The following is a 12,350-nucleotide window of genomic DNA, read 5'->3' as shown; positions in this document are numbered from 1 at the left end:
TGGGAGGCAGAGGTGGGCGAATCACAAGGTCAGGAGTTTGAGACCAGCCTGGCCAATATGGTGAAACCCCGTTTCTACTAAAAATATTTTTAAAAAATGAGCCAGGCGTGCTGGCACTCGCCTGTAGTCCCAGCTACTCGGGAGGCTGAGGCAGAAGAACTGCTTAAACTTGGGAGGCGGAGGTTGCAGTGAGCTGAGATCATGCCATCACACTCCAGCCAGGGCAACAGAGCAAGACTCCATCTCAAAAAAACAAACAAAAAAAAGTGAATCAATGAGGTATCTTCATTGAATTATGAGCTAATGGTCATAGTTAATAGAGATGAAGAACCTTGAAAATTTCTAGCACTCAACCATTTTCTCAGCTGGAAAAGATAGCACTGGAGATCTGTATGCAATTTCAAACACACACTTGTGTTAGAAGACATTTTTTTTTGTAACTGTGACACTTAATACCAGGACACTGCTTAAACATGAACAATGATAGGCTATTTAAATATTTTTGAAAAGTTTTTCTTCAGTTGTCCTAGCCTTGAAGGTATGATTCTAAAGATACCATGTTTATAGTCGAATAACTTTTTTTTTTTTTGAGACAGGTTCTTACTTTGTCACCTAGGCTAGAGTGCAGTGGCATAATCACAGCTCACGGCACGCAGCTTTGGTCTCCCACACTCAAGCTATCCTCCCGCCTCAGCCTCTGAAGTAGCTGGGACTACAGGCATGGGCATCCATGCCTGGCTAATTTTTAAAATATTTCTTGTAGAAACACGGTCTCCCTATGTTGCCCAGGCTGATCTTGAACCCCTAGACTCAAGGGATCCCTCTGCCTTGGCCTCCCAAAGTGCTGGGATTACAGGTGTGGGCAATTTGTGCCCAGCTGGTTTCATTATCTTAATGAAAATATTCCAAATATCTTATTGAAAACAACAACAGCATTCCACTTATATTTGCTTGAAAACTATATATTTTAAATCTCATAGGACAGGTATTGAATATAGTTCACACTTTTAAAGTAAGGTTGTTTTTAAAGTCCTGAATAATAATATCATAATAAAACTGATATAAGACAAACTAGAAAGAAATCCATGTGTATCCCATACAAGCAACAGGACCAGATTTAATCCTTGTTCCCTAGAATTTGTCTTCCTTTAGTTCCTAGAAAGAAAATACCAAAGCATTGTTTAACACCTTAATAAATGCTTACTGAGCAGAAATTTATAAATTAGTCAAGTAGATGGCAATTGGTGCCCAAATCAAATTTGTCATGATTGAGTTGATAAAGTGCCATTAAGATTAAAGGTACTTCTATAAATTATAACACATGTTTCTGTAATAGACTCATAGATTTTATAATATGCTTTGTGAATTGCTATTTATGCCTGAAAAAAAAATTATACTGAGAAAGTTCAGCCAAGTGGCTTTAAAAGCAGGCTTTGAAATCAGACTGAGTTCCAGTCCTGACTCTGACACTTCAATAGCTGTGTGTGTTTGGGAAAATTTAATCTCCCTGACTTTCAGTTTCCTTGTCTGTGAATAATAATAGAAGCTACTTCATAAGGTAGTAGTGCAGATTCAGTGAGATAACACATGGAAAGGGCTTAGTATAGTATCTGGCACACAACGGCTTAACAAACATTAGCTATTATTAGCATTAGTATTCTGATAGACTTAATGAACAAAAGTTATAGCAAGAGTCTCTGAATAGGTAACCTTTTAAAAAGTTAATTTTTCATGTATTTACTACCATAAAATTTTAAAACTATAATTCTCTCTTTTATTCTAGTTAGTGGTATATTTTAAATTTAAAAACTAATCTGATTTCTGATAAGGGAGTAAGAATATATCTTGAAAACAGAAACAGTTCATTAAGAACCCCTAGGCCGGGAGTGGTGGCTCATCCCTGTAATCCCAGAACTTTGGGAGGTCGAGGCGGGTGAATCACCTGAGGTCAGGAGTTCAAGACCAGCCTGGCCAACATGGTGAAACCCCATCTCTCCTGAAAATACCAAAAAAATTAGCTGGGCATGGTGGTGAGCGCCTGTAATCCCAGCTACTTGGGAGGCTGAGGCAGGAGAATTGCTTGAACCTGGGAGGCAGAGGTTGTGGTGAGCTGAGATCACGCCATTGTACTCCAGCCTGGGCGACAAGAGCAAAACTCTGTCTCAAAAAAAAAAAAAGAAAGAAAGAAAGAACCCCTAGTATTCATTCAGTGACTCCCATACCTGACCTTCCACACTCAGGCATTTGTTAGCATTGCAGTTCGTATTTGTTAAGCCATTCTTTTCATTACCTTCAGTCAGAAGAACTCCATGTTTCACTCCGAGGGCTGCCTGCAAAACAGTCTTTCCTCCCCAGCCTGGCAACCTCTCTGGTGTTATGGGAAAGGATCCTGCCTGCCAGATATGGACCAGGCCTCTTTCTTTGGATCCTTCTGCCTCTGTTGAGCTAAAACATCAAGAAACATAGCTTAATTGTTTCTACAATTCAGAACGGTATCCTTTGTTCTTAATACTTTTCATGATTGTACCTTTTACCAGCACATGGATGACTGGGTCAGATAGCTGAATTAGCACCTATTTTATGCTTTGGTTATGCTCACAGGAGCCAAAGTAAAACAACTATTTATATAAAAGACTGAAGGATGTGGGGCGTGGTGGCTCACACCTGTAATCCTAGCACTTTGAGAGGCCGAGGCAGGCAGATCACAAGGTAGGAGCTCGAGACTAGCCTGGCTAATATGGTGAAACCCCGTTTCTACTAAAAATACAAAAAAAAAAATTAGCTGGGCATGGTGGCGTGCACCTGTAGTGCCAGCTACTCAGGAGGCTGAGGCAGGAGAAGTGCTTGAACCCGGGAGGCAGAGGTTGCAGTGAGCCAATATCTTGCCACTGCACTCCAGCCTGGGCGACAGAGCAAGACTCCGTCTAAAAAAAAAAAAAAAAAAAAGACTGAAGGACACTCTAAACCCACAAATTACTTTTCTCCATCTAAGAAGCAAACAAAACTTGGGCTATTTTTAGAAGTTTTAGCATTCGGTAGCATAAAATTCCAAGATTCTAACTTCTCAATATATTCACTCCTTGTTTAGATATCAAAGCTACAACATGCCCAAGTTGAAGTCTTATCATAAAATTTTATAGTAAGTAAAAAGTACTTGATGAGAACAATATGAGAAACAGGAATTCATATTTCACTTTATGTTGAGTTTAAGTGTAGAATTGCTATGTAAATCTTTAGGAATCAAGTTTATAATAGATATCAGTAAAATCCTTAATGCTTTGCTCAAGTTCTAGCTAAAGAATTCTACATATCTGATGATTTTGGTTTAAAGACTATAAAACACACAGCTGCACAGTAATGACCATATCGTAACTGCCTTCTTCTAAGAAAAGGGCACGTTAAGATATGTGCCACCACTGGTAATACATTTTTTCATTTTCTTTTTTCTAGAACGCTGATGCCAAAATTTTAATGAGGCACAGAAACTTTTGAATAGCTAGGAATTTCTCTACATTTGCGAAATAATATTCCCTTAAATTATAACTGGACATAACCATGGTTCTATAGGAGGAACACTACACATTTAACCTTCCTTTTAAATATCTTCCATAACTAGTTCTTTAAGGATGGAAGATGATTAAGATTAGCAAGGCTACTTCTGAAAACCTGAAATTATTTGTGAGGGAAAAATGGCTACAAGCACTTTAAAATGATGAAATGAAGACATTTAGTGCTTCTTACAAAGCTTACAACTAACTAGCCTTTTTAAAATTTTATCTTTACCAATCAACTAACTACAAATGTCACTCTTCCCACTTAACAACCGTCAACAAGAAAATTAAACTGAAGAGAAGCTACACATATGTGAAGCTGTTTGCTATGTTTTCCTAGGTGGATAAGAGAAAAGGAAGAAATGGTTTTACCTTCTCTTCTTTGAGTCCATCGGTCAGTGGGAACACTCCATCACCAAATCATTCCTTCTTTACAGAAAGTCTATCAAGACCTAAACAGTATAAGACAAGTAAGGAAAAGAGCAGTAAAAGAATATTTTACCCCTCAGACATTAAAAAAAAAAAAAAAAGGCAGCCCTCTAACAAGTGCACATTCACTAGGAAATAAATATACAGTAAAACTATTTAAACTATTTCATATCTTGCCTGCCAAAGTCAAACATAGGCTAAGCCTGTCCACTAAGCTTATAAAAATGCCCGTTGACTGTCAAATGTAATGTCAAAGGATGAAAAGACTACCCACAATTAAGCTGTACTCTTCCAGGCAATAGATTTTGCTTTTTATTATAAAGAAAAAAGTTCAATCCGAAAAATCAATATGTTAAATACAAAAAGTACACACACATTAAGGTTACTTTTTAAACACTCTGTCTGGAATGTATGAAGACTTAAATACCAGTTAACTCAGATTTTCTAAAATCTCTTCAGTAATGTATCTGATTCAAGTAGTTTTAATTTATATTTTTCAGTAATGCACAAAAAATTATGTCATTAAAATAGGAAGTTTTCCACTTATTGGAAGAAGGAACATTTTCCCCAAATCACCTTCAATTCAGAACAACATGCCTCATAACCCAAACGGTTGAAAGAAGTCTGAATTTTAAATCAGCTGTTTTAAAATCCACCTTTAATAGAAAATAGCTGTATGAAAATTATGGTTACAAATATCATGGCCCATCAGTTTAGAAACTCAGTATTTAATAAGAGATAGAAAAATAAACAGAAATGCTGAGTGCATTTCAACTCAGAAATCCACATTTGTAAGGGTACCAAAACACAAGAAAACAAAAGCAGTTAGGTCTTATTTGTGTAAACCATAAAAATATTGGTGCCAAATTTGTGGTTTTTCTGCAAAAGGATATGGAATGGTCACTGTGTTCTGGAAACGGCCCATACTGGCACGAGTGATCTAGGGTCCATCTGTTTCCTCCAGGTTGCCTGTGAATTCTTACCATTTCCCATCTGTACATCTGAAGAAAATTACTTTCTACCTAATGCTTATTTTAGAAAGATTATGAATCATTCAAAGTTGGAAGATGGGTACTATGTTAACAAGAGATATATCTGAATAAATTTAATAAATGCTATTCATTTAATAAATACAATTAAGTGCTACTATGCTTTGTCCATGACGGTAATTAGCCTTTTGTAAAATGCACAGTTCATGGTGTACACAGAAATTCTGCCACCAGATCTAATCTGTGCTTATCTATCAGAGATCATGGAGTTACTATGCCCTTGATTAAATTTCAACAATATGTAGCAGAAGCCAGAGAATTATTCTACGAGGATGTGGAAGCACACAAGCACACCTTACTTCACACAACTGACACACTATATGTAAACGGAATTTTGTCCTACTGACTAACAATCAAAAATGTTGAGAATCTTTTGATATAATGAATAAAGTCAACCTTTATTCTCTCTTAGTGCCAGATTTTTGATTACAGTTTCCTTAAAGTTGGTTACACCTTACTCAATATTATTTATCACCACCACTCATTTTTTTTAACCTAAAGGGAATTAAAACTCTACAAACTGTTTTTACAACTTTCTTTTCTTACTTACATATAGGGCAGGCCAAATAACAGTCTCCAAAGGTGTCCAGGTCCTAATGCCCAGAACTTGTGACTATGTTAGGTTGCATGATACTAATCAACTCTCCTTAAGATAGAAAGATTATCCTGGTTATCCAGGTGGACCCAATGTAATCATAAACATCCTTAAGAGTGGAAGAGGGAGGCAGGAGGAGAATCAAAGAGACATGATGGTGGAGGCAGGGTCAGAGATGATGGACATTGCTGACTGAACATGGAAGAAGGCAGCCATGAGCCAAGGAATGCAGGTGACAGGTAGCAGCTGAAAAGGCAAGGAAAAGAATTCTTTCCTAGAGCGTCCAGAAAAAAGCAGCCATGCCGACGCCTTAACTTTAGTCTACAAGACCCATGTCAGACTTTCAGACTACAGAACTTGAAGATAATATATTCATTTGTGTTATTTTAAGCCACTAAGTTCATAACAATTTGTTGCAGCTGTAGTAGAAAACTAACATACTATTTCACAGACATCTTTTTATATCAGTACTTATAGTTTTTTTTTTTTTTTTTTTTTTTTGAGACGGAGTTTTGCTCTTGTCGCCCAGGCTGGAGTGCAATGGCATGCTCTTGGTTCACTGCAACCTCCGCCTCCCAGGTTCAAGCAATTCTCCTGCCTCAGCCTCCCGAGTAGCTGGGATTACAGGTGCCCGCCATTACGCCTGGCTAATTTTTGTATTTTTAGTAGAGACAGGGTTTCACCATGTTGGCCAGGCTGGTCTCGAACTCCTGACCTCAGGTGATCCACCTGCCTCGGCCTCCCAAAGTACTGGAATTATAGGCATGAGCCACCTTGAGCCACCGTGCCCTGCCCCTATCTCATTTTGTTTTAATAGTGTTTAATATGTTTGACATCTTCCAATAAGATATGTCTGCCTGAAACTCAAACAGGGCAATGAAGAAAACTGACTGCTGAGGAAACATAACTAAAAAGGAATATTGCAACTAAATGTGGGGATCTTATGTTATTAAAGTTTTATCCTCATATACTTAAGTAAGGGTGGTATTTACCAACTCTATTTAATCTAACATTCTTTCTCAATTATGTATCCATCCATGAAAAGAAAGTAAATGAAAAACTTTTGTCTTTCTAATATTTTTATGATTGTCTCTCCAGGAAATCTACTGACTCACCTCAACCAGTCAAATAGCATTCAAATTTCTGTATGTTATTTCATGGCTTTAACATCTTAAGTTTTTATAAAATTGCCTAATCATAAAATTTCCTCTGGGGATACTTCTTCCAGAGGAGCTTTAAGGTCTTTACATTCCTTAAGAGGGCAAGATCCTTGTACTCTGCTGCTTTTCTTCTGTTACAGTAACTTCCCTGCATAGACCTGTTAACCAGCTCTGATAAAGAAGCCATGTGATGTTGCATAAACAGTATTTACTGTGGTACCCTCTCTTACCTTGCATGGCCTCTCTACAGATAAATGGCATCTCCATAAAATGAGCAAACCAGACTTCAGTCTTCTGAACCACAGGACACAGCTAGATTCACTTTAAAGCATACCCGTCTATCCTTCAAATTATTATCTCCTTCACAGTGATATGTAAAGTAACTAAACCCCAGGTGGCCCTTTAAACAAAGGGCAAACGTTGCTTCTTAATAAACTGATGCCACTTTTAGACTCCACTGGATACACATCCTTCTGTTACATCTAACAGAGAAATAAGCTGCCCTGTACGAGCCAAGGATATCATTTTAACACCATGAAATGGAAGTGCCCTTAACAACAATAACAACAAAAATCTAGTCTAGATGTCCCAACTATTGTTAGAAAGATGAGCTACAACCATCTTACGGGTCTACAATACCTTAACCAGAAATCTATAGCTCTGAAAATTAAAAGTTTTTTCAATAATGTTTTTGGTGGCAAAATCTAATCTGACCTGAACTCATCTGACAGCAAAATCTGACCTGAACTAATACGAGGTTATTTATCACTTTTATCCCTTTAGTGTGAACATTCATACATCGTGTTGTAGAAATATCAATATGAATATAATAGGGCAGCACCACAGATCCCACAGGAAGTGTTATATAATATATGGTTTATGCATCTTATTCTAAAGAACAAAATGTAAATCTGGATTCCAAAACGCATCTTGCCCCAAGCATTTTGAATAAAGGACCAGGAATCTATATTTAAAAACAACAACTATCATTTTTTAGTAGAAGTCTCAAAACTTCTAACTATTTTATACTTAACTTGGTTTCTTTTATGTACTTTGAACATTTACTTCATTTTGGAGAGTACACTGGGGAGTTGCATTGCTTCCAGTGGGACAGTCTATGGATGCTTTCATGATTTTTTTTTTTTTTTTTTTCATTTTTGAGATGGAGTCTTGCACTGTCACCTGGGCTGGAGTGCAATGGCGTGATCTCAGCTCACTGCAACCTCCGCCTCCCAGGTTCACATGATTCTCCTGCCTCAGCCTCCCGAGTAGCTGGGATTACAGGTGCACACCACCACACCTGGCTAATTTTTTTTGTATTTTTAGTAGAGACAAGGTTTCACTATGTTGCCCAGACTGGTCTTGAACTCCTAACCTTGTGACCTGCCCACCTTGGCCTCCCAAAGTGCTGGGATTACAGGCGTGAGCCAATGCGAAGGGCCAATGATTTATTTTAATGACAGTGATTTACATTTGTTTCAAACGTTTTAAACCAATTTTATGGTGAACGCTCATGGAGCACCAAAATGAAGTTTTGCAAGGAATATCCTGCCTGCAAATACTCCATCGGCTCATCTTCTCAATGGAGGAAGGAAGCCTGGGTTCTTAAGTTTCATACAGTGCTGCCAATTTAGTGAAGAAGAGGTGAATAAATGCTCTGGGGGGGCAGAACAACTAGTACTTGGTGATTAGACAAAGGTGGGGGATCAAGAAGAAGGAGGTATCAGAAATGATCCCTAGTTCTGCCTCAAATAGCTGGGTGTTGGTGGCTCCATTTCCTGAAATGGGCAAGAGTGAGGGAGACAGGATTCTGAAGCAAAGATAAGATTCTGGTAGGATAAAATTTATTTTTAAGTCCAAGATGTCTGTGAGAAACCCAAGAGTACATATTAAGTGAGCAGCTGAATATATGAATGTGGAGTTCAAGAGAAAAGTCTCAGCTGCTGCTAAACTTGGGAGGGCGTACAGATAGTATTTAAAAACAAGACAATGAATAATGTCATTGGGTATATGGAAAGAGAAAGGAAAGCGCAGTGTCAAGCTTTAAGGAGCTCCTGCGTCTGGAAGTTGGATAGGATGAGGATCGGACAAAGAGGACTGAGATTGAGAAGTGGTCTGCCGTGGGCACATGAAAGCAAAGGAAAGCACTTCAGGGAGGACCTCAATTAGGTCAAGGCAGCTGGGGTCTTGTAAGATAACTAAAGTGTCATTGGATTTGCCAACACAGGTAACTGCGGAGCATGGCCACAATCTCAGTGGTTTGTTTGGGCACTGAAAACCAGATTGAAGTAAGTTGAATATAAACAGGAGGTGACAATGTGGAAATATCTTTATTTTCAGTAGGTGATCCTTTTGAAAAATGTTGAAATGGCAAACAAAGAAATGGAGCAGTAGCTGGAGGAGAACGTGAAAATGAAGGGTTTTGTTTTGCTGGAGGTTGGGGAGACGAGAGGAAGCTGAATACGTCTGCATGACAAAGGCTGTGATCCTGGATACAAGGATGATGAGGATAGTGGGCAGAGCCAAAGTCCTAGACAAAGTGAAGGAGGATGCCATCCAGAATATATGTGGAGGGATTTTTTTTTTTCATAAGGAGAAAGGTCTACGTTTTTGAAAGAAGAGAGATCACAGGTATAGATATAAGCAGAATTATAAATTTTGTGGTGGGAGGATAAGGGTTCCATATGATGGTACCTGGAAGTGACAAGGACTTCACAGTATGCATGTGGTATAGTCTAATCTCCCTCCTGGCTCTACTCATTCTGTTTCTTTATTTTATCCCACCCTGGTATACATTTTTGTAAGCTGCTTTAAATCCTTTTGGGAACAAGGCAGGATATAAATAAAAATTCTAAATGTGGTACAGAAATGTGTTGAGTCTATTATCCCAAATGCAAAGAGAAAGTTAAATCATGCAGGATCCTATGTATTCATCTCTACTAAACTATTTTCTGGACAAAGTCTTTTTGGCTTAATTCGGTGAAAGGTAAATTTGTGAGTCATAAGTAGAGTAACTTTCAAATGCTTAAATTTCAACCACTAAAACCACATGTATTTTTTTCATCTACTATGTTCCAGGTACTATGCTAATCTAAAATTTTCATGGAAGCAGAGTGACAAATATCATATTTTCTAGTATATCCCAGCAGCTTAGTCCTGATATATAACAGGTACTCAATGAATATCTGTAAATACATGAGTTCCTGCCCTTAAGAAATTTCCATACTAGTATGTCCTCTTCCTCATTAGAATAATGGCTCTCTATAGAGTTAGACAGTACCCTTAAGGGATAAGAAAGCTAATTTACACTAGAAAAGCTGGGCCTTCCTAGTCTTATTCTCCTGTCTCAATTACTGGTTTAAAATAGTAAAACAACAGTAATAATTGTAGTTATAAGAGTAATGTTAATCAGTGATTAGAATGACAAGACATTCAGATAGAAAGGCAATAAAAATAATAGGTGAGTAAACTATATCATAATGCCCTGAATGGAATATAGACATAGAGTGACTTGGATACAAAATTACCATAGATTTCATGTAGCCATTAGCACTTCCTTTTTAAAGTCTGAGTTGGTTACATTTTATTACAATGTAGTAGAGTGGCAAGTGATTTGGATACAAAATTACCATCAATTTCCTATAGCCATTAACACCTCCTTTTTAAAGTCTGAGTTGGTTACATATTATTACAACGTAGTAAACCAGAGTGTACACTTTGCAGTAAACAATAATAGAGTCTGGTATTTTACACGTGGTAAATGCTTAATAAATAATTTGCTTTTAGAGGCTAGGTCAATGTTTACACATGGATTATGGTAACCTTTGACTCAAACACCTGACTTACAAATAATCTATACACCAACAACAACTGCTACTTCCGGGATATCCTGCCACTGAAGCCTTCCCAACCCCTGTGGAAGGTTGAGGAAAACTCACCTTGCACTGAAGCCTTGGCCAACCAACCACCAGGAAGGCCACTTGGAACCCCACGCCTCTCAGCCTTAAATGCCGCACAGAAAGCATTGCCTGATACCAGTATGGGAGCCAACGAGCCTTTAAATCTTGACTCAGAGTAAGGGAATTCACTAAATTAAGGCATTGGATATATTCAGTAGGCTGGCCTAGAAAGCTACTTATTAGTTATAATGTTGTTACTAATAGGATATGCACTATGTCACTGGTTCAAAATATATTTTAAGCTCCTGGAAGTGAGAGACTATGACTTATTCACTGGTATACTCTTGTACCCATAATAATCATTCTAACAAGCTGGTTACATTTAAGTGAGTGCTTCAGTGAAAGATACAGCCCCTGATTTTCAGTTCCAATCCACAGACTTCCATGCTATAGATTTCTAGTGCCTGTAATAAAAGTATCAGATACAAAAGAAAAGTGTCTTCTCCTAATAGAAACTCTCATATATAATTTGCTAAAGGTATATCCTAACAGTGAAGACACTTTTATCTCATGTCACTTTAAAAACGGTTAAACAACTCAGAGAAGTGTTCCTTTCTCCCTTTCTCCTTAGTACACAGCTTTTGGTGCAATGAGAAACAGGAAGACTTTACAGTCTTTTTTTAATGCCTTGCTAATTTCATGCTGAAACTTACTGAAACTACACTCTCCTGGTTATGAGGATTCTCTAAACGGGAAATTATCCATGGTGGAGTGGGGGGAAAGTGTGTAAACACGGTACAATAAGTTTCCAGCAAGGCCCATTTAGCTCTTTTTTGTACCCACTGCATATTTTTTAACACATTTTTCAGGATTATTAAACAATAATCCCATGATGCATTGTGATGAATATTATAATACTAACAAATGAATTTCAAATTCCCAGGTACTGCCACTATTTGTGCCTGTTATTACATGGTACAGTGAATGTCCTGGTAAGTCCTGATACAAACTACTTATTCCCTTAATATTTGCAACTACTCTCTTATTAAAATGGCCACAATTTTTTTTAAAGGCAATATTAGATTTACAGTTCAAAGTATGATGACTTCTTTTACTAACTGATAACACTTAGTGCTTAGGATCATTCAGGGGCCACATAACTAAACAGGAACTACTCATACTAAAAAATATTATTCTGATGATAAAAGTTTCACTTACTTTAACAGTGCTAGTAGCAGGTATTCTTTATTAGAAATGAAAATATCGTTTAACTCACAAGTTTAAATACTGAGGTTACATTAGGGATCAGCTACTAAATGTATTATTCATTTGTCAACCATTTAACACATTGTCATCAGGTTACTTACTAATATCTATAGAGACAATTATTTTCTTTGAGCAATAACTAGGATACTTGCATTCAAGGTATAAACTCAAGATAACTACATTGTAATAAAATGTAACCAAGCTAAGCTTTTTAAAGTGTTAATGTTAATACTACACAAATCTGTAGTAATTTTGTATCTGAGTCACTCTACGTTCAAATTCCTTTCAGGGCCTTATTATACAACTTGCTCCCCTATACTTCCAGAGTTCATGATTGGTATATGCCTACATTTCCCAAGCATCTCTAGAATGTTAATTCCCCTGCAGGCTTCATGTCCTAA

The 12,350-nt window shown here is 37.4% G+C and overlaps 1 protein-coding gene across 6 annotated transcripts in view; it reads right to left on the bottom strand.

Annotated features, from left to right (window-relative positions):
- ALS2 (alsin Rho guanine nucleotide exchange factor ALS2) overlaps window positions 1-12,350 on the bottom strand; it is an 87,155-nt gene that overhangs the window by 70,673 nt on the left and 4,132 nt on the right. For 3 of the 6 annotated variants that reach the window (XM_032754943.2, XM_032754938.2, XM_032754940.2), the window contains exons 2-3: window positions 3,924-4,003; window positions 2,291-2,445 (exon numbers count right to left, since the gene is read on the bottom strand). In XM_032754943.2, the coding sequence (XP_032610834.1) occupies window positions 2,291-2,445; window positions 3,924-3,943 (175 nt within the window). In that variant the 5' untranslated portion in view covers window positions 3,944-4,003. Of the gene's footprint in view, window positions 1-2,290; window positions 2,446-3,923; window positions 4,004-4,556; window positions 5,560-5,579; window positions 10,304-12,350 lie in introns of those variants that run through there. The other 3 variants (XM_058439679.1, XM_058439673.1, XM_032754942.2) reach the window with 3 other exon arrangements.

The sequence above is a fragment of the Hylobates moloch genome, unplaced genomic scaffold (genome assembly GCF_009828535.3).
Source record: "Hylobates moloch isolate HMO894 unplaced genomic scaffold, HMol_V3 SCAFFOLD_1, whole genome shotgun sequence".
Taxonomy (NCBI): Eukaryota; Metazoa; Chordata; class Mammalia; order Primates; family Hylobatidae; genus Hylobates; species Hylobates moloch.
The sequence above is the reverse complement of the archived record's forward strand: the minus strand, read 5'-3'. Positions and strand labels throughout refer to the sequence as shown.